The sequence below is a fragment of the Capricornis sumatraensis genome, chromosome 17 (genome assembly GCF_032405125.1).
Source record: "Capricornis sumatraensis isolate serow.1 chromosome 17, serow.2, whole genome shotgun sequence".
Classification (NCBI taxonomy): domain Eukaryota; kingdom Metazoa; phylum Chordata; class Mammalia; order Artiodactyla; family Bovidae; genus Capricornis; species Capricornis sumatraensis.
In genome coordinates this window covers 74,095,329-74,117,770 of record NC_091085.1, presented here as the reverse complement: position 1 = coordinate 74,117,770, position 22,442 = coordinate 74,095,329, and the positions used below count along the sequence as shown (strand labels likewise).

Genomic DNA, 22,442 nt, shown 5'->3' with positions numbered 1-22,442 from the left:
AGCCATAGGAAAGAATTACTTCTGTTTAAAAACACCATCTTCTGTGTGGTTAAGCACAATCATTTTGTTGTCTCTCCGTTAATTGTATGCTTGAGTACTCTCTGAAGCAGTCTGATGGAAACCAGCAAAGAGGCAGTGGTGCTGTTGAGAACATATCCAGTGTTTCTCTCCTCCCAGCAAAGTGCCCGCGTTCGTGAGGATGATCGCTCCCGAGGGCTCCTTGGTGTTTCATGAGAAAGCCTGGAACGCATACCCCTACTGTAGAACAAGTAAGTCTGGTTCCCAGAAACCGTCTCGCCCCTCTGCCCTGCACTCCCGGGGTCCACACCTTAGAGAAGGGTGACACCAGGTGGGGCCTTCTGTGGGGGTCGCTGCACGAGCTGTGGCAGAAAAGCAGCTACTGGGGTCCCTCCCCCAAGCCTTGGTGAGGGACACAGTTCCTTCCCAGATGACAGGCACCCTGAGATCTTTGTTGACCAAGCAGGCTCCACAGGCAGTGGATAAAAGGAATACAGAAATCTTAAAGGTTACCCTCGTGCGCAAGCATCGTTTGATGTAGTTTCAACAATATTTTGCTTCCATTGCCACGTGGTGGAACCATCTCCTGTTGTTTGTTCCATGAGCCTTATAAATGGTGTTTTGCTCTTGTGACATTATTCCTTTCACCATTGGTTTAAAATTACTGAAAATGATTAGATTGTAGCGCCACAGTCTTAACATATCCCGTATTGTCGTTTGTTTATGCCTTCCCTGGTGGCTCAGACGGTAAAGCGTCTGCCTGCAATGCGGGAGACCCAGGTTCGATCCCTGGGTCGGGAAGATCCCCTGGAGAAGGAAATGGCAATCCACTCCAGTACTCTTGCCTGGAGAATCCCATGGACGGAGGAGCCTGATAGGCTACAGTCCATGGGGTCGCAAAGAGTCGGACACGACTGAGTATTCCTTTCACCATTGGTTTAAAATTACTTAAAATGATTAGATTGCAACGCCACAGTCTGAACATATCCCGTATTGTCGTTTGTTTAGGAATTGTGTTTTGCACATCTAAACCAAATGTTCTGTGTTGGCAGGTAGTTTAATCTTTGTGACATTAAATGTTGTGGCAGACTATTTTGGCTCCAATTAATATTCTGAAAATTTTTCCTCCTTTGTTGCCTGCCTGTTCCGGTATGCCTCAGTTGTAACGGTGAGTAAAACTGTTTCTGTATCACATAGTCTTCATCTTTAAACTTCGCCCTATGTAGTAATTGCTTTCGACTATCTGTTGCTTTATTTTCCTGAAACTCCCCACTGCTGCATGGCCCTCCCCTGTTCTCCGGGCACCAGCTCACACTCCACCATGTACTCCACTATTAAGGGGCTCTTTGCAGCCTTACCTCAACATCTCCCTCTTGACTTCATTTTGCTTCTGCTACTTGCTTTGAATGTCACATCCGCTCAGCACACCTCACAGCTTCTTCAGTGTTAGCCCTGTGCGCTGCATGTCAAGCAGGGTTATGTACGTTATTTAAATGCACACAGCAAGCAGTTGGTTGGCCTGGAAGTCTGTGAAAGTCGGCAGCTAATGATTCTTTGTCCCCTGAGGACCAGTCTTCTCGTAGAGTCAGAGCGTGGACGCTTGTGCCTGGGGAACGCTCCTGCAGACACAAGCCCGGGAACCGGCGAGAGGTCACTGTCTTCTGCTGTTGTGTTTTCTGCAGAACGAATATATGAAAGATGATTTCTTCATTAAAATTGAAACATGGCACAAACCAGACTTGGGAACGTTAGAAAATGTAAGTTTTTGACTCTGGGCTTTCAGTGTTGAAGGCCTCCGAAATGGGGATACCGTAGTCATTGTGTCACCGCCAGCGTGACGCCAACGGCTTTAGATGAGCGCCTGGCCATGCTGGCATGTGTCAGACTGCTGCGGTGAGGCAGGCTTGCCGCCAGAAACCAGTGGGCCTTCCCTGTCAGTTCCCTTGCCTTGGTGTGTGAGTGGACTTGGTGAGGCCGCTGTTTTTATCAGCAGCTCTCTTTATCTGGGATTGGGAGAGGGTAGGTAAACAAAACTCACAGAAATCCTTAAGCCAGTTTCAGCTGTTAAATTAAAAAAAAAAAATTTTTTTTCATCTCTGTATTTGCCAGAGCTCCTGTGCATAGCAAAATTGATTGCTTTAATTTTCACCTCCATTCCATTTGGCCTGAATTATTGGTTGATTTCAGAGAAGTGCCCAAAAGGCAGGAAGAAAGAAGATACTTTGAATAATTTACAAAAATGTTGAAAAGCTCCTAACTTTTACAGATTGGTACACTTTTATCCCTCAAGTGAATTACCAGAAAGTCGGTTACGACTCGATGTAGCTTCTAACTTTCTGTAAGGTTTAGCAGGGAGCCTGGGAGGGCGTCTGTGTCTGCTGTAGGTTGATGCCCTGGCCCACGGGTTCCCAGGCTCTTGGTCCCTGGACCAATAAGCAGCAGCATCCGGGAACTTGTTGGAAGTGCCGATGCTCAGGCCTCACTCCGTGTGCACTGAATCAGAGTCTCTGGGGGCGGGGCCCTACAGTCTGTTTCCTGGTGGGCATTCCAGTTTGAGAACGACTGTGGCAACCTTTTGATATACTGTTACAGGAAAGTAAGTTTATGGGTAATGGTGGTAGAGTATGTTTTTCCTCTGCTTTTCTGGTACTGGTGCCAATCAAAGGAACTTTTGAACTATAATTTAGAGTATTTAACTTAAGTTTTTCTTCAAGATGATCACTCACTTGACTTGACTTTTTTTTTTTCATAGTAAACTAAAATTTAGAGTCTGAGTGAGGTATTTTGGTATGCTTTAGTCTAATGATTTAATTTGCCATCTTTAGCGTTCACATGGGCCTGTCTTTGGCAATTTTTAAACAGCTCTTTATGGGTTCATTGATGGAATTTCAGAAGTAAATGATTGAATGACATGAGGTATAGAGGAATTGACATCCTACTGAAGCAGAATACCTCTAGGGTGAATCAAGTTCAGGAGAGGTTTTAGAGCTTACAGTGCAGCTTCTTAAAATCTAATTATAATGTCACCTTCTGTTTGTCTAGGACTTAGAGGTTTCAAGGACTTTGTCATGTATCAATTGGGTTAAACATAGGTGAGGTTTATTTTTTGTATTAGTCATCCCTAAGAGTTACCAGAAAATAAAGATGAGCGATTTCTGTGAATGTGGCAGCATTCTCTTCCCTCCCTCCAGCCTTCAGACAGCTGATTTAATGAAATAGCAGCTTGGGTTGTTTTTAGTATGGCTTTTGATGTACTCTGAGAGACTCAAGATAAAGATTATGTATGGAAGCATACTAGTTTTGCCTAACAAGAAGAGTCTTAAGCTGGCCTTGTTTCTTTTCTGTCATTCACAGGTACACGGTCTAGATCCGAACACGTGGAAAACGGTCGAAATTGTCCACATAGACATTGCAGATCGAAGTCAAGTCGAGCCAGCGGTAAGTACCTCGCACAGCTTGATAGCGTTTTCACCTGTTAACCTCTCACCTCTACAAGTTCCTTTGTTCGACTCTGGCCTACTTTTCTACTCTAAAGTCAGTTTGGAGCTCAGCTCTGGGTCCAGAAAGAGATGAGAGCAGCACCAGAGGTGAGAGAGCAGGAGATGAGGGGGTTGTTTCTCGTGTGGATGTCAGCGTTGCACAAGTGATCCCTTTAAGAAGTCTCAGTGTACCCGGGGTACATAGGGGTTTGCTTTCATTGAGAGGAAAAAAAAAACCAAAACGTTATTTTACGAGAGTTCTCTTTAGTTTCTTTAGATACCATGGGTCCCTTATACATTTAAAGTCTGATTAAGAGAGCAGAATTTTAACTTAAACTTCCAGTGTCTGTTCAGTCTCTCAGTCTTGTCTGACTCTACGACCCCATGGACTGCAGCACGCCAGGCTTCCCTCTTCATCACCAACTCCTAGAGCTTGCTCAGACTCATGGCCATCCAGTTGGTGATGCCATCCAACCATCTTATCCTCTGTTGTCCCCTTCTCTTCCTGCCTTTAATCTTTCTCAGCATCAGTGTCTTTTCGAAGGAGTCAGTTCTTCATTTCAGGTCGCCAAAGTATTGGAACTTCAGCTTCAGTATCAGTCCCTCCAGTATTCAGGGTTGATTTCCTTTAGGATTGACTGCTTTGACCTCCTTGCACTTCAGGGGACTAGTCTTCTCCAGCAGCACAGTTCAAAAACATCAGTTCTTCAGTCCTCAGCTTGCTTTATTCTCCAACTCTCCCATCTATACGTGGCTGCTGGAAATACCACAGCTTTGACTAGACAGACCTTTGTCAGCAAAGTAATGTCTCTGCTTTTTCATATGCTGTTTACGTTGGTTCATAGCTTTTCTTCCAAGGAGTGAACATTTTTTAATTTCATGGCTACAGTCAACATCTGCAGTGATTTTGGAGTCCAAGAAAATAAAAGACTGTCACTGTTTCCATTGTTTGCCCATCTATTTGCCATGAAGTGATGGGACCAGATGCCATGATCTTAGTTTTTTGAATGTTGGATTTTAAGCCAGCTTTTTCACTCTCCTCTTTCAGTAACTCAGGGCTAAAGTTGTCATTTGTGGAAAACAGGTGATGGTAGAATATCCCAGTTTAATAGTTGTGTTGAGTCTTACTGGATGTAGATACAAGTACTCTAGACTTTTGACTTAATTTTTTTTAAAATTGTTTTCACCTGCAAAGGACACTTTATTCCTCACCAGCCCCACCCCCCTACCACCAGTTAAGACCCTTGTTATTACTTTAACCCAGTAAATGTTAACTCAGTTCTTACAGTATGTGGGGCACAGCTGTGGCCTTTTTACGTGCTAAACTAGCCAGCAGCTGTCTCTGCCGCTGAAACTTTGCAGTAAGGGTGGCACCTCGGTTAGTTGTGTCAGCACAACATGTTCAGTTATGGTCCCTTTCCATTTCAGTTTTGGCACTTATTCCCTGAACTTGAGCAGTGTTGTAAGATGAACCAAAAAAAAAAAAAAAACACTAAGGAATGTCTGGTTTTGCCATTGAAATTGAAAGGTAAGCTTTCAAAAACAAAGATCAGACCTCTGCTCAGCCAGGCCCTGTTCTTTGTGCCCACTCCCTGTAAGAGCTGTGAGCGCTGATAAGGGTACCTTGTCATAGAAATTCTGAAGTTTTGGTTGTGCTGTCATTCGAAGTTATTTTAGTTTCAGAAATACTTTCACCTCTGAAGTTATATCAGGCTATTTTTTATCCTTAGAAATGAATGTATGTTCTCTCTTGAAAACCACATTCAGATGTCTGTCTGGCCCCTTATTGTTCTTGTATCTCTTCTCGCCACAAGCTCGTGTTTGTGGGAGGGTGGTGGCAGGGTGGCAGAAGACTGGGTGTGGGTGAGCTGATGGCTCGGTCGGGAGAGCTCAGACACCCGGAGCAGCAGTGCGTGCAGCCCACGGGGCTGGGTGCTCCCGGGGAGGCCTTCAGACCCTCCTGTGGGTGTCCCGCAAAGGCGTGCTGGCCCCACAGGTTTGCATTGCACATTGTTCTGCCGAGCGCAGGGCACCTCTGTCGCTTCCAGGGCCACTGGAGTGGTTTTTGGTTCCTGTCCTTGGGCCCCAGTCAGTGTTTGCAGGCGAGAGCCCACCCCAGCCGCTCCGGGTGGAAGGCCCCGCGGTGCAGGGGTGCAGCAGGTGGTGGGCTCTCGGAAAGCCGTGTGGGTGGATGGACAGGGAGAGGCAGGGTGGGCCGGGGGAGGGGTCTCCGTTGTGAGTCCAGGGCAGTGGCGCTGAGGACGTGCAACCAGAAGCTCGATTGGCTTCAGATTCTGCGGTTGCTGCCTGCTGGCTCCTTGGTTGCTTAGCCTCTCTGTGCCTGTTTTATCTTGTGTAAAATGGGGCTAATCACCTCACAGGATTAAGCATGAACACTAAGAGCAGTGCTCAGTGGAATAAATGTTCGCCGTCGTGGTCATTATTCGTAGCAGGAGTTCTGAGAATCTGTGTACGAGCATGGTTTGGGGAGTGAATAAGTATGTATGTGCGGTTTTTCACATAAGTATGTGCAGCTTTTTCAGCGTTCACAGCTCCCGTTTTCCAAGTTACCCTTTAAAGGTTAGTAAGATAATTATTATTGTTAAGTTGCTCAGTCACGTCCAACTCTTTGTGACCCCATGGACTGGAGCCCTCCAGGCTCCTTTGTCCATGGAATTTCCAAGGCAAGAATGGAGTGGGTTGCCATTGCCCCTCCAGGGGATCTTCCTGACCCAGTGATTGAATCCGTATCTCCTGCATTGCTGGCGGATATTTACCGCTTAGATACCAGGAAGTGAAAGTGTTACTCGCTCAGTCATGTCCTGTATAGCCCATCTGGGTCCTCTGTCCATGGAGTTCTCCAGACAGAAATACTGGAGTGGGTTCCCATTCCCTTCTCCATAAACCCAGTAGAATAATAGCCTGTTTTAAAGTTTGCTGATTTTACAGTGCCTTTTTCTTTATTGTGAGAATATGCATATTAGCCACTTTTAAACGTGCAGTGGTGTGACGTGCATTTCCAGTGTTGCCTGTGCGTCACCGCCATCCAGCCCTAGAGCATGCTCATCTCTGCAGCAGGACACTCTGTCCGTCTCCCCACACTGCTCCCTCCCCCCAGCCTGTGTGCCACTGAGTGTTTTCTGCCCCATGGCCTTGTCTGTTGTGGCTGTTTCATACAGCCTTCTGTGTCTGGCCTTCTGTGTCTGGCTTTTACTTCGGTGTAATCTTTCCAGGGTGCGTCTGCCATAGGGCACGTCGCCCGTCATTGCTTTTCATGGGAGCAGACTAGTCCAGTGTGTGAATGCCACGTTTTGTTTATGCATTCTTCTCTTTGTGGACATTGGGGTTGTTTTCACCCTCTGGCAATTGTAAACAGTGCTGCTGTGAACTGTGTGTCATGCGTGGAAAATACAAGTGCAGATGGTATCGTGGAGGGATTCTCAGACCTTTGGACATTTTTTTAAAAAGAGAAGAGACTCAACATGCATATTTTCTGCTATAAAGGGGAGAGGGGAAGGAAAGCCGTGTGGTGGGAGGTGCGGGTGCCCTCGACAGTTTGGCGTGTGTGAAGGCGGAGGTGGTTGAGGCTGGGGTAGTCGAGGGGCTCGAGCTCTGCTTTCTGAGAGCCTCTCGTGTGCCCTCTGCTGGCACGGACGGCTGTCCCACACTCTCCCTTCAGGCTCCACCTGATCTCTTTGGCCTCCTCTAGTTAATGTTTGCGTCAGGATTAGCTTCTGTGGCAAACACCTAGACCACCTAGCCATCCTTCCCTCTTGCCAGATCCCTGTTGGGTTTTCTGTTGAATTTATTTGTTCATTTGATTCTGCACTTTTATTATGTTCCTTGGAAATGAGAGCCCACGGTGTCAAAGGAGGCTTTGAGGACGTATTTGCATCTCTGAAAGGGCAGTGTTGTCATAGCAGTCAGTCCCTGTCGCGGGGCTCAGTCGGTGTGGCTGGCGCGCCCCCAGTAGCTCCTCGAGGTGGCTGCAGTGCCCTCCAGAGACTCACACTCTGGGTGAGACAGACCCAGCATAGTGAAGTGGTTGGTGCATGGTGGAGTCTGGGGTCCTTCCTCTCGGGCAGTAGCCTGTGTGTCCTGCAGAGTTTGCTTCGGGGGATTTCACCTTTCTTCGCATCAGTCTTCCCCTCTTCTGAGTTTCAGCTCCTGTTTGTCTCATTGCTGTGTCTTGTTCTGTGTTCAGGAACCTATCTGCTCTTCACTGAGTGGCTGCTTGTGAATACGTGTCAAATGAGCTTAATGAGCTTGAGGGCAATGAAGAAACTGATGGCTCGCACCTGGGTGGCTGGGGCGACCCATTGCACACTCCCGTATAGCCCTGTGGGCTTGTAAGTCGCACAGCCTCTGTAGCAGGATTGCAGATGTATGTCCCCTTAGCCCCAGCAAAATTCCGCTTCTAGGAATTGGTCCTACTCAGTCTGAAGCAGTGTTGTTCAGTTGCTGAATCATGTCCAACTCTCTGCAACCCCGTGGACTGCGCACAGCACACCAGGCTCCTCTGTCCTCTTCTGTCCTAGAGTTTGCTTAGATTCTTGTCCATTTAGTCAGTGATGCTGTCTAATCATCTCATCCTCTGTCACCCCCTTCTCCTCCTGCTCTCAGTCTTTCCCAGCATCAGGGTCTTTTCCAGTGAGTCAGCTCTTGCCATCAAAATATTGGTGGTCAAAATATTGGATCTTTAGCTTCAGCCGCAGTCCTTCCAATGAATATTCAGGGTTGATCGCCTTTAGAATTGACCGGTTTGATCTCCCTGCAGTCCAAGGGACTCTCAAGTGTCTTCTCCAACACCACAGTTTGAAAGCATCAATTCTTCAGTGCTCAGCCTTCTTTATGATCCAGTTCTCAAATCCACACATAACTACTGGAAAAACCATAGCTTTGACTAGATGGACGTTTTGCTGGCAAAGTGATGTCTGCTTTTTAATACGCTGTCTAGGTTTATCATAGCTTTCCTTCCCATGAGCAAGCATCTTTTAATTTCTCAGCTGCAATCATTGCCTGCGGTGAATTTGGAGCCCAAGAAAATAAAATCTGTTGCTTCAGTGTGAAGTACCAAATACATAAACGTAAGAACTTTATAAGGAAACAATATGAAGTCTCAGATGTTTCTCCATAGGTGGGGAACTAATGTAAACGTGGTTCACCCGTATGGTGGAGTTCAGTGCAGCTTCCAGAAGGGAGTGAGCCTGTTTGTACTGATAGGGAATCCTTTCCAAGATAATGGGGAGGGAACAGGATAATGTCTATTGCTTGCTTACGTATAGACAGTTGAGAAATACGTATAAGATGGTGGTAATGGTGATTCTTCAGCAAACGTGGGTAGCTAGATTAGATGTGGGGGACAGGGTAGACGAGGCCGAGTCTGCAGAGGTGTGGACGGCATAGGGGGCCGACCTCTTCTCACTCAGTGTAGGGTTTTCTGTTTCTACATGACAGATCACCACAAATGGAGGGAAGGGTTGTGTGATGTAACCTCAAGAATGACAGCCCATCACCTTTGCCTTAGTCGCTTGGCTGGAAGCAAGTCACGGGCTCCACCTGTTCTCAGGGGAGGTGATTACACAAGGTTATGACTCAGTGGGGAGAGAGAGGGGTCATCTTAGGATGTCACTGCCAAACCAGCGATCACTTGTTAGTACCTAAAACTTGTTCTTTAAGGATAAACTGACGCTGGAGTTGGGAGCTTGGTACCTGTGAATGGGCCAAGGTGGATTTCCAGCAGGGAGGCCTGCAGGTGTGGAGATCCCTCCAAGCTCAGGCTGGTACCTGAACTCCTGGAAGGCTCCCCTGGTAGCTCAGCTGGTAAAGAATCCGCCTGCAATGCAGGAGACCCCAGTTCAATTCCTGTGTTGGGAAGACGCACTTGAGAAGGGATAGGCTACCCACTCCAGTATTCTTGGGCTTCCCTGGTGGCTCAGCTGGTAAAGAATCCACCTGTAGTGTGGGAGCCCTGGGTTCGATCCCACTCCAGTATTCTGGCCTGGAGAATTGCATGGACTTTATAGTCCGCAGGGTTGCAAGAGTCGGACACAACTGAATGACTTCACTTTAGTCTCAGTCCAACTTAATTCCTTGGTTTTCGTTTTGTGTTTGATGATCCCTAGTTTTTCTTGAATGAGCTAAGTTTTCTTAAATGGTTGAATTTCTGTCCTGCATATTACTTGCTTTAAAAGAAATGGAAACAGTAATTTTGAGAGGGTTTAGCCAAGTCTCCCAAATCAGGATGAATATGAATTGGGTGGAAGTTAAGAAACCAGAAGTTGGGAGTGAAGCTTGAATCTTTTTACTCCACCTGGTGGGCGTTTTCCATCACTGCAGGTGGATTTAACCCAAACACAGCCCTTAACACCATTTTAGTTAAGAGCAACTGTTGATGACTTTGAGTATCTAATTCTCAATGCTGGTTTGCTGGTGTCAGACAGTTCTCATTGTACACTTTCTGGGTTTGGGTCACGCTAACATACCATATTTCACCGCGCACAGAAGGGGTGTGATTAGATCCACAGTGACACTGAATGCTCAGGTTGGGGGCTTTGACGTCTTTACATAATCGAAGGATGACATTGTCACAATGACTCTGAACTTCTGCCAGTGTGACGCAGTCACCGAGTAGTTTGCTACAGGAATCATACATACGTTTAAAGTGATGGGTTACTTGGTTTTTTCCCTTGATGCCTTAATGGGAAGTCTGCATAGGACTTCATGTGGCCAGTATTTTGTATAGTTTCTAGAAGATACGTCACTGCCTAATGAAAGAGCTCAGCAGTCTGTGACTTCGGTGTAAATGTCCCCACCCGGCCATCTTCTGGCCAAACAACAGATTTCTTGTTTTAGTGAAAAGAGGCATTAGAGTGAAATACTAGGATGTTATAGTCTTTAAGAAGGAAGGCGCCTTCTGCCACCAAGCACATGCCCCTGCCCGCACTCATCTCCTGTGTCCCCTCAGCCTCCCACCCAGCCCCCATTTCAGATATAACCCGGACGTCACTCCTAAAAAGCCTTCCTCAGTAAACCGGGTTCCCCTTGTGGGCCTGGACTGGACTGATCATCTCTGTGTTTCTAGGACCCTATGCCTATGTCAAGAGCTTTTCAATAAAGGTTTGCTGGGAAGGTGCAGACTTTTACCCCTGTGCGGTATTAAAATTAGGGGATGGGGTGGGCAATAGTTTGGAGGAAATGAAGTTTTTATTGTTAGAGTATTAAGTGAGCAAATGCTGCTTCAGTTCCTTCTTCACTAATCCTAGACCATGACGTATATATGATGTACCTTCAGTTCTAAAAACTGTCCTTTCTACATGAGCAGACGCCTTTCTGTCAGATTAAAAAGTGTTTCAGGTAGATCAGATTGTAAGGAGGAGTCAAGGTGTCCAGCATATGTTCCGGTGGAATATAAGCTTCAGAGTGGTTCTAATTTCTAAAGTCGTTCTTGATACTGAACCACAGTAAAAAGCTGAGAATCCTTTAAATGTCCTGATGAAACGCACATGCATATCTTCAGCTCATTTCCAGAATATACACAAATGAGTCAGCTGACATCTGCTTCTGCTTTTGTTTCTAAGGTATAAATTTGAATCTGGCCCCTTTTAATCATCTCCAGCACTTTGTCTAAGTAGCTTCCCATGATTTGTATACAAAAGTCACTTCCCAGGAGAGAGAGACTCTTTAAAGTGTGAGCTGAAGTGTACACACGATTAACATCAGAGAGACCTTCATTTTTGGAAGTAATTTGAAAGAAAATGAGCATGGTTTAAAAAAAGAAAAAAAATTGGAACCACATTTTTAGGTATTTGTGTGTGACCAGAAAGGATTGTATCGGCCTTCCTCTGTAGCCTATGCTTCCTCTAAAGTACATGCATGGGACTTGATTTTTACCATTTCCAATTCTTTTTTCATAGAGAAAGTGTTCGATTCACATTTTTAAGGCTCACAAGTCTAAAAATGATACATAGCTTAACATCTGTTTTTTAGATGTCAATAATAAGCAAATATTGATGGCCTAAAAGTATTAAGTTGTTCGGTAGATGCCGTTTAAAACTATAGCTCCATTCCAAATGAAAATGCAGCAAGTTTAAAGAGAATGATTTTTCCCCCTCGTGTCAGCATCTTAGAGTGTACTGATTAAAGGTGAAAGATTTTTCCTAAATGAGGCATTTCAAAACCAAGAGTTGCCCAGTTTTGTAAACTTGGTGCTGGTTGTCTGAAGATGGTATTCCTAAAAGGAGGAGACAGGTTGGAAACTCACATGCTGTATTGATTCTGGGTCACAGACAGGATATGCACGGTGTGGTCTGACTGATCGAGTCCTTGGCGGAGACTTCCTCGGAGAGTTCGGAGGGGCCCTTTCACTGTGGGGGACCCAGTACGCTTGTACTTTTGAGATGAGGCTCAGATTTCATTCTTATCTCTTCCTTGTTCCGACCTTTTGAACCCCCCTTTGCCCAGTTTGTCGCTTCCAGGTTCTCATCCTTTCCTGCCCACGAGTATAACTGCCACAGTGGCCAGGTCGGCACCTCCGGGGCTCTGGACCCTGTCCTGCTCTCCAGGTGATCTCTGCTCACTCTTGAGAAGCGCTTTAGTGCCCTGTTTCCGGTGAACAGGGTAGGGGGAACTCTTCTAGGATTTTGGAAGCCCAGGAAATCTCAGTTGGAGGCCATGGTTGAGAACATCCACAGCAGTCATGAGTTGCACTGTTAAGGAGTTTGAGCCGAGCGAAGTGCTGTGACTTGCCATTACTGACGGAGGGCAGCCAGGACTCAAGAGCAGTGCTGCTGACTTACTCCTTCTAGAACATCTCTCTGCATGGCGTTTCTTCCTTAGCATGATGTTGATGAAGAGCATTCTCGACTGATGTAGAACAAGCAAGTGCCTGCTCTTCCGTCCATCTTCCTGTGCGTCCCCTGTTCTCCCCCACCCCATCGTAATAGCAGTTTTCATCGGTGGCCTTGGTTCCCTCCATCCGTAACCCCTAAACTCTGGCATGTTTGGAAATTTGCATGCATAAAGTAAAAGGATTAGAGACCCTGGGATATCTTTTGATGTGGGTACTTAAAATAGAGAACATCACTCATATATTTTCATGTTCACTTAGCAAACAATTATTGGAACTTGCTATTTGCTCTCTGTTGGCATGGTAAATATTTTTCCAGATAAAGTAAGAATTGTGTCCGTCTGAAGAGCGTACAGGATTCTTAGTCAGTGAATGTGTTGAAGTGTTTCTGAGTGGCTTGGAGTGAGTTTGTTCTGATCATGTAATCTGGTGGTGTGTAGTGCCCTCCACCAAAGAGCTTTTTTTCTCACATCTGATAGAGACCAGCGCTGGACTCCAGGGTGCCGGCAAAGTCCGGGTCCGTAGGCTGACAAGATGGGAGATTTGGAGTTTATTACTTTACTAAATGAAGATGTGAAAGTGTTAGTCGCTCAGTTGTGTCTGACTCTCTGTGATCCCGTGAACTGTAGCCCTCCAGGCTCCTCTGTCCATGACATTCTCCAGGCAAGAATGCTGAAGTAGCTTGCCATTCCCTTCTCCAGGGGTCTTCCCAACCCAGGAATTGAACCCGGATCTCCTCCATTGCAGGCAGATTCTTTACCGTTTGAGCCACTAAATGAAGAGCCCCATCATTTAATTGCATATCCACAGACAGTAATGGGATTGGTGGGGTCATCCAAGCCACTTGTAGGAAGTCCCGTGATGATGGCGATCTCCAGGAAGATGAGTTGGCTTCTGAAGTTTGTGCTTTTCGCTTGTTCTTTCCAGCACTGACTGTTCCCTGGTTATGATCTGTATGTTTGGTGAATATGTTTTGGTGGGCAGAGCAGCAGTTGACAGCAGAAGTATGCTCCTCTGTATCTGATTTTCTGAAGTCTCGGTTGCCTTTGGAAACGAGCATATAAGACTTGCCTTTTCCACCCATTGAGGTGTTTTTCTCGGAGAAGGCAATGGCACCCCGCTCCAGTACTCTTGCCTGGAAAATCCCATGGACAGAGGAGCCTGGAAGGCTGCAGTTCATGGGGTTGCTGAGGGTCGGACACGACTGAGCGACTTCACTTTCACTTTTCACTTTCATGCATTGGAGAAGGAAATGGCAACCCACTCCAGTGTTCTTGCCTGGAGAATCCCAGGGATGGGGGAGCCTGGTGGGCTGCCTTCTATGGGGTCGCACAGAGTTGGACACGACTGAAGTGAATTACCAGCAGCAGAAGCAGCTGTTTTTCACTTTGAGCACCATTCCATTATTTGAGTATTGAACAGTCTGGCACTTTATAAGTGTTTTAAACCTTGAGTATGTATTGTTTTAAAGTTACTGCTCTTTTCAAACATACTTTTTCCTAAATGTAAGCCATGGAAAGCTGATGAAACGTGGTATAATGTATTTAGGCGTGTAAATTTTGGTCACACTTAAGCAGTGTTTGTTTCTTGTGCTCTGGGAAGGATTCAGGCATATCTTTTCTTTTGATCAGACGTTCTGTGAGACAGTGCCCAGATGTTACACATTTGAGCAGATAGTCTTGGCAATATGTGCTTTATTGCACTGCCTTCAGAAAAAAACTTCATAATTTTAAAGAAATGTAAGAATCAGAAAACATGCTTTCTAAATAATCTTTACAAGATTACATTTTTTTTCTCTTTAAAATTAGAAACATGATGAAGTTCGACTGGAAAAAGTTAAATATTTGATTGGACCATATGAAATTGTTAATATTTGTCAGCTTTTGAGCTGCAAAAATGACACTTTGGGGGTCAACCTAATAGACTTCAGAAATAACCCTTGGTAGATGATAATGGTTAGGGCTGATTGTCACTCCAGTTCGTTCTTGCTCACAGCTTTCTGGAAACACCTGCATCTTAGATGTTCCTTGTATCCCAGCTGCTGCTTCTCACTTCCTGAGAAGGGTGGTCTGCCTCCCAGAGCTGTGGCTATCCTGTTCTTTAGCCCTGAAAAGAGCTTTTGTTTATTAGAAGTCTGTGGCCAGCTTCCAGCAAGTGCGAGGAGCCTGAGGTTGCCCAGTGCTTCGAGTCTCCTTGGCATGAGCACACACCGAGCCTAGTTGAGAACCTCTTCCTTCTGCCACTAGAATAAACCCAGATACTCATTTCTCTCTCCAAAGGGTGCTGCTTATTCCTGGCCTGTGTTCAGGAGTTCCAAAAGCTCTTTATTAAAGTGTGTGCATAATAAAGAGGTGAGAACTGTGACTCAGTTCCTGACTTGGAGTAGTGGCCTCCTTGAGCTCCGGAAAAAAAGGCAACAGAACAACTCAAGTTGCAGGTTTTGAGGCAGCAGTGGTCTTGCTTTTGCTTAAGAAATTTCGCTTGTTGGTGGCTTGTCTCATCCCCCTTTGCTATGCTGTGAAGCAAACCATTGTCAGGATCCTTTTTGTAGTGACTTTCAGAGGCATTTTGTTTTTTCCCACCCTTTCTCAAAGAAGATATAAATAAATGTAAGCATGGTTCTTATTAAAAAGAAATGTGAAAATGTTTCCCACTTGCTTCTGCTGCCTTACATGGTCAAGTACTCTGGAATACTTAGGTTTGCATCCAGGGGTGGACTTAGAGAATGTCCTGTGTGTTTGAAGGCATAGTTGGATGGCAGTGCCCTCTTGTGGGAAAAGAACACATTGCTTATCTCCTGCTTGCTTAAATCTTGGCAAGAATATAAAAATTTTCCCTGAAAACTCTGCGTATACCAGCTTATGTGGCAGAAGATACTTTTCCCACTAGAACCTGTTATTAGTGTTTACTTCTAAATCTCTTGCACGGCTTCAGAGTTTAAAAAAAAAAGAGAGGGTGATGGAGGTGGTCAAGTGTGAAGTTTTCCTGGGTGGGGAGAAACGGTCTGGTAAGAGTTAGAAAACTTTTTTTGCGGGTTTTCTTTTGTTTTTGAGCAGCTAATGACAGATATTTTTAAAGAAATCAGCATAAACAGCTCCGAATCAAGTTTCTAAAGTGTATTCCTTATGAAGGCCCAAAGCAGTGGAAGCCCTCAAGGAGAGGTTCTTTAGACTGATCTGGGAGTGAAGTGTTTGAGCCTTATCAGGTGATGAGTGTAAACCACATCGCATCTTTGCAGTGAAGTTTTCTGAGCCTGGCTGTCCACAGGACAGCATCTCTCTGCGTCCTAGCCCTGCTCAGCTGCTGTCAGCTTGGTTGGGCAGGACCTTCACTTTCTCATCCCCAATTGCGATGGTAGTACCTTGTCCCAAGGTTGTGAGGAGGATTAACTAGGAGGAGGTGTGTGCCCAGAACAAAAATAAGGTTTCCAAAAACAGCAGCAGGAATGATCCTGCTTATCAGATTTTGTATTATTGTTTGAAAAAAAAAGTTAAATTTTTTCTGCAATTATAAGATGATTGTTAAATATTATATATTTTAAAGTTAAAATGTATAATTTAAATTGTATGTTTATAATTAATTGTTTAATTAAATATTATATTTAATTATATACTTATAATTAAGCAACTGAGCTTAGTCGCTCAGTCGTGTCCAACTCTTTGAGACCCTTTGGACGGTAGCCCGCCAGGCTCTTCAGTTTGTGGGATTTCCAGGCTAAAATACTGGAGGGGGTTGCCAATTCCTCCTCTGGGGATCTTCCCAACCCAGGGACTGAACCTGTCTCTCCTGCATTGTAGGCAGATTCTTCACTTGCTGAGGAATCAGGGAAGCCATATCCTATCGGTGTTTATTAAATTGGTGCTAATGTAATCAGTGGGGTCCTGGGACTTACGAGCAGCTGTGCCTGAAGCCCAGGTCATGCACCAAAATGAACATTGTACTGGAGAGGGCTCACCTGTAAGTTCTCAAGAGGACATTCCCACTTTAAGGAATTTAATGTAGTATATTCTGCGGTCTACTGTCATTTAAGGAAATGCATTTTATGTTAAAAATAGGAATTCTTTACCATCTGAGCCATCAGGGAAACTTCCTTGATAACTCAGCTGGTAAAGAATCTGCGTGCAATGCCAGGAAAGCTGGTTTGATTCCTGGGTTGGGAAGATCCCCTGGAGAAGGGGAAGGCTACCCACTCCAGTATTCTTGGACTTCCCTGGTGGCTCAGCTGGTAAAGAATCTGCCTGCAATGCAGGAGACCTGGGTTCGATCCCTGGGTTGGGAAGATCCCCTGGAGGAGGGCATGGCCACCCACTCCAGTATTCTTGCCTGGGAAATTCCCACGGACAGAGGTGCCTGGTGGGCCATAGTCCCTGGGGTCACAAAGAGTCAGACACAACTGAGCGACTAGGCACAGCACATATTAAATAAAACTTTCCTAAACTTATTATTTACATTTTAGGCGTATGCAGTTTAATTTTAAAATATATAATATTTAACAATCATCTTTAATAAGACTGACTTATTGGTGTGTTGGTACTTAATTTCATTGATGTGAAGAGTTTAAAATATATTTTTAATGCTATAATATGTAAATACATAGTAATAAATATGTGGCAGTAACAAATACAGCATATATTTGTGCATGAAGTATGGGCTCCTCCAAACCGGTAGCCTACTGACCCCTGTAGGGGAGACCTGGGGGATACCTACCAGCCCTGGCTCCCCGGGAAGCCCCTCTTCTGGTCCCCAGCTATTTGGTTTCCCTGCTGGGTTGTCGACATCAGGTTTTTGGTTGTAACTTCTTTTCATGGCTGAAATTCTGTTTTTTTTTTTTTCTCTTTCTGTATTAATTTGTAACCTTCCAAAGACTTTGAGAGGTCTGCCTTCATAAACATGACAGGGTTGGCAGGCTCTGGCTGTGATTCGGACAAGATGAGAAAGAATGGAGGAGGCGATTGCCCTAGCTATGCTCTAGCCCAGCAGTGCCTGAGGCTGGGGCCACCTTTCAGCACAGGGTCCTGTTGACAGCCTCCATCCCCCTCCCCTGTCCACCACGCTCGCCCACCCGAACTCTCACTGTGCGGGGTCTCTGTGAGGTTGAAAAGATTACAAGCAAGTGTTCTGCTTGGGTGTGTAGGTTTGACTGCATTTCTCAGTTCTCAGGGCAGTTGTTTAAAAATTCTGTTTTAAGGATTCATTGGTGAGAAGCCAGTAAGGATTAATGAAAGGGCTGAATTAGAGAATATTTTTTAATGCCACTCTGTTCCTTTGAGGTACATTCAGCAACAGAAACTAGGCCAACAAGTTATTGACAATTAGTGGTCCTTTGGGAATCTGCTTTAATGAATAGATAAGAATGATTTGTAATTAGCATAATAATTATATGCAAATGAATGCTTCTGAATTGCTCTAAAACACTTCTGAACTGTTTAAACAGCCCTCCTGAGATCTTGTTACTCTATTAATTTGTGTAGCAAATCTTTTTTTCATAGATCATGCAAAGATAAACTTCAGTCCAGCCCCTGTCCGAATTATTATAAATTCCAAGGTGGTAGGACCTGAATTAATAAGATTTACTTATACTATATTAATGGTACTCTGTGGGAACCTGAAAGGGTGAGGAGTCACTGGGGAGATGTAATTAAAAATCAGAAAGAAACCTGCTTATTTGAAAATATGTTGAAATGAGTTTCTTAAACAAGTTAGTAAATGTTAATTTCTCTTTACACCTCTTGTTACTTGGCAAAATTTAATGCAAACATTTTTTTTTTTTTAATAGGCTTCCCCTTTGGAGTCACTTGAGTTTTCTCAGCTCCAGTGAGTTACACACTGGGGTTAGTGATGATAGTATCTGTGAACCCCTTTTTTCTAAGTGCCACAGTACTGAAAAATCCAGCGCAGTGCTAATAAATGATATTTGTTATTTATCTTCCTATTTAATTCAGCTCTCTCCCCATCCTGGTCTTTACTTTTAGGGTGTGATTAGAGGAAGTGAGCTCTGCTGAGTTGAGCAGCAGTATCTGCATTTTAAACTTGGTGATTATCTTTGAGCTATTTGAATAGACACCTAATTAATCATGCTAAAGGACAGCATTTTACAAGCAGGCTGCAGGATTCTAGTATCCCTCTCAAGTTTTTGTTTACCCTGTAGAGCTGTTTCTCTTTGCCAGGGAGGGCAGGTGTGGAGGACTTGCTCACATACGTGGTTCTGGCCAGCATTTCCTTTTCTAACTGTACAGGTAGCATCACCTGCGGTGACCCAGGCGTGGTTCTTTAAGCAGTTTCTGGTGTCTGGAGCTCTCGATTTTTCCACAAGCTGTTAAGAAGCTTCTACCAGCCTGCCCCCACCTCCTGCTCCCTTCCGCATTCATAATCATGAGTTCAGTCTGGGCTCGCTCAAGGACGTTCGGGTTGGCTCAGCACAGATTTTGTACTTGCGTTTGGGGTTTGGGGGGCAGCCACTATGCTAAAAGATTCATAAAACTAATATTCTTTGTCTTCAGAATGAATCTGGTTTCTGTTGAGAGTTTCTATCGAGAGCTGTAGTGAGTAACAGATGTACACCCAAGAGGTAGCACAACTTTTGTATTCCAGTGACAGAAAACAGTTATTTATAAGAATTTAGTGAATGTATTCTGTGGCTCCAGCATGGAGACTCACTAATCCATTTATTTACCATATTAGATTTTATTTGTTCTCCAAAGGGTGTCTTGACTTGCCTCCTTTTTTACTTAAACAGAGTCTTCGATTAAACAGAGTTGTGTTAACACTGATCCGCATCTGCCTTATGCTGAGACCATTGTGTTTTCCTGTTGTTCAGGCACCAGCATTGGTGGAGCGAGCAGTGTCTGGGGACACTACACCTAACTTGATAATGATGGTTTTACTAAGCCCTTATTCCTGGCCAGGCCTCTGGGCATTTTATACAGACAATTAAAATTTGATCATAAAAAAGTTTTAAACACAATGCACCTTAGCAATAAGATTTTTCTACTTTTAAACATGATTTTAAAACTCATTTAAAAAATACTTTTCCTTGGCCCAGTGAATCTGCTGGGTTTTTTTTTTTCCCAAGGATTACAGAAAGTGCATAGCAAATTCAGCCTTCAGAATACCCAGGAGCTGAAGACTCAAGTAGGCTACAGCTGTCTTCACCCACAGTATTCTAAAAGAACTAATGAGATGAGAAGTCTGCAGCTGGTGGCAAGCACAATAAACCATGAGCCAAGGGCTTCTCTTCATCAGAGCCTCCCCTTTCCCCATGGGACCCCAAAGGAGACAGAATACTAACAAAGCCAGCAGGCTGTCTCATTCCACACTATTGCTCATTTGCAGCTATAATTGGTAGCTGAGGTTGCATTCTGTATGCTGAAACTGTCATACATGAAGGAATATATTTGTTCATTGTGATACGGATATAAATCAGCCAGTTGATTTCAGATATAGAAAGACAAAACTAGATACCCAACAATAAAATTGTAGCCAGAAAGATACTGTTCAAAAAATTAATATAAATACAAAAGTGAGGTTAATAAAACCACACTTGCTTGCTGCTTGTTAATATCTTGCTACTTAATTCAGCTGATTAAACATCTATGTATTCAAACTAACATTAAAAAGTGCGAAAATTCCTGGGTTTTGACAAGATGCATTTTCCTCATCTGTCAAGGTTAAGGTGCTATTGTTAATAATTGGGTTTTGTTAACATTTCCAGTGTATCTTTAATGTTGCTGCTTTATATTCAAGGGAAAAGAGCAGAAAGGGGAGACTTAGCTTTGGAGGGGGGTGTGTGTGATGTTTTATATGCACACACTCGTGCCTTCTGTGTGTGTGTGTGTGTGTGTGTGTATGTGATGCTTTATATGCACACACTCGTGCCTTCTAGGAGGATCCACTTTAGTGTCTATGGTGCTGCTGCTGCTTGCCGTTTTTGAAATGTGTTTCGTTTGTGTGGCTTGTGTGGATGCCCTTCTGCTGTCTTCCTGTGTGATGGCCCAGAATGAGCCTCGGACAGAGGGAGGGTGAGGAGGCTGGTGTGCAAGTCCCCAGGTAGGCGGGCCGTACCACCTCCTTGTTGGACCGTGGTTTCCTCACCTGTGAAATGAGGCGGCTTGGGTGGTCTTCAGGGTGCAGTCCCCTCTAACATGTTGTGACTCCGTAGTTCAGAAAAGTTACCCAGTTGACAGCAGTAATAATGAAGGCTCTGAAATAGCTTACTCCATATTTTTCAGTTAATTATGTCAAATAAGTATTGAAAAAATCCCCTAAGTTGTCCCCCTGGTGTGGTGCTGGATGGGGTTAGGACGGAGAAAGGAGTGTTGTCCAGAAGTCCATCTAATCAGTTCGCCTGCCATTTTCACATTCAGTGCTGCGGCCTTAATCCTGCGTCAGCCCTTCTCCTGGGGCACCCACCCCCTTAATTAGTTTACCTCTACATGACAATCATTTATGCTGATTACAATCTAGACCACGCTCGCTCTTCTTAGACTAGTTCTGCCTTGGTTTGTCTACTGCCCTATTGTATACTGTCGGCCCTGCTAACACTTGTGTACACTGTATTTTGTGGACTTTGTTTTTCTTTCTGTCTTGGAGCTGGCAAGTTTAGAATCCACAGAGGTAGTTCTGCAGTCTCTGTTTCGTCAGTTCTAAGATCCCCTTCCTCATTTTTCTCCTCATATTTTAATATAGTCAAAGTCAGATTTGTCCTCCAGTTGTGGCATGTTTTATTGGCCTGGTGTTTTCCTTCTTAATGGTACGTAAAATAATGGAGCATCCTGTAATTGGCAGTCTCTCAGAGTCAGGAAATGTGATTATTTACTATTCACCTCATGCAGGGCCCCATAATATCTTAGATTTTGTGAAAAAGCAAAAAACTTGGGCATCTTGCTCACAGTAAGGTCACACCCCGCTTAGTAAAAAAGCAAAAAAAAAAAAGTGTTTTTCCCTCAAGTGGGATGAGCTGTTAAGTGTTAAACACTGGCCAGGCCCCTGAACATTATACAGATAATTAAAATTTTATCATAAAAGATTTTAACACAATGCACTTTAGCAGAAAGACTTTTCTTCTTTTAAACATGATGTTAAAACTCATTTTAAAAACAGTTTTCCTCAGCTGGTGTTGATCGGCTTCCATTCTGACTGTAATTTCTTCTCTCCATTCCCTGCTGGCAGTGGGCATGTGATCCCTGCGGTTCCGGGTACCTTTTGTCTCTCTCACTTTGATTCCGACTAGACTGACTTCCCAGGATCTGGACCCAGGTGCTGGCTCTTCTGCTCTTGGACCCCAGACTATCTCTTAGCATCCTGCGCCCTGCTTGGTGCTTATGCAGTGCACCCTTCTCTGTGATGGCTGTTCAGTAAATAGACCTTGAATCGAGGGAGTTGATGTCAAAGGTGATTCTTTGATAGGATGTTAAATGCTTTCAGTTTTGGAGGAAATTGAGTTCGTCTCTGAGTTTCCAAGGCTCTGACCTAAAAGAAAATGTTGCTTGGTTTGTTAGCAGGAGAGCTGCTGTCTCACTGTGAATCCAGGTCTAGGGACCACCTGTGCAGTTGGTTCTTTTTTTTTTCCTCAGTCTGCAGTAAAGTTGTTAATTTTAAGGTGTGGTTCTAAACTAGAATTTAAGAATTCCTGTTAGCTGACAGAAATTGAACTCTCTGCTGATGTGCCCAGACACACCGAGTGGCTGCAGTTGTCCGACTCCTTGCAGTCGGCTCATCCCAGCTTGTCCTGGAAGGTGCTGGCTGACCTCCTCCCATGTCTGCGCCGTGTTGGCGTGTTTCAGCAGCAAGGCCCAGCGCGGCCAGTCAGGTTCGCCTCTGTAACCGTTTAGATAGGCTTTGAGTTCAAGGTCACATATTTGCCCAGTTACCGCCCCTTAAAGAAGTTCTGTTATGTACCTGAACCTCACTTTTCTCCTTCCTCCTATGATTTATTTGTAACTTTCTCTTTAGAAGCTGCTAACATGCCATATGCATTTACTGACTGACTGTCGAGTCTTGATTTGCTGCTTCTCAGCCCGTTTTCTTTGATTTTGAAAGTCTGTATCGTGCTTTGGCGCGCATTCAGTGCTTGCACTGACTTTATCTGTAAAACAGTG

At 44.6% G+C, this 22,442-nt stretch overlaps 1 protein-coding gene across 2 annotated transcripts in view; it reads left to right on the top strand.

Annotated features, from left to right (window-relative positions):
- Positions 1 to 22,442, top strand: part of PITPNB (phosphatidylinositol transfer protein beta) — a 63,855-nt gene that overhangs the window by 18,508 nt on the left and 22,905 nt on the right. For both annotated transcript variants that reach the window (XM_068989574.1, XM_068989573.1), the window contains exons 4-7: positions 178 to 269; positions 1,179 to 1,186; positions 1,701 to 1,775; positions 3,373 to 3,456. In XM_068989574.1, coding sequence (XP_068845675.1) covers positions 178 to 269; positions 1,179 to 1,186; positions 1,701 to 1,775; positions 3,373 to 3,456 — 259 coding nt within the window. The remainder of the gene's footprint in view (positions 1 to 177; positions 270 to 1,178; positions 1,187 to 1,700; positions 1,776 to 3,372; positions 3,457 to 22,442) is intronic.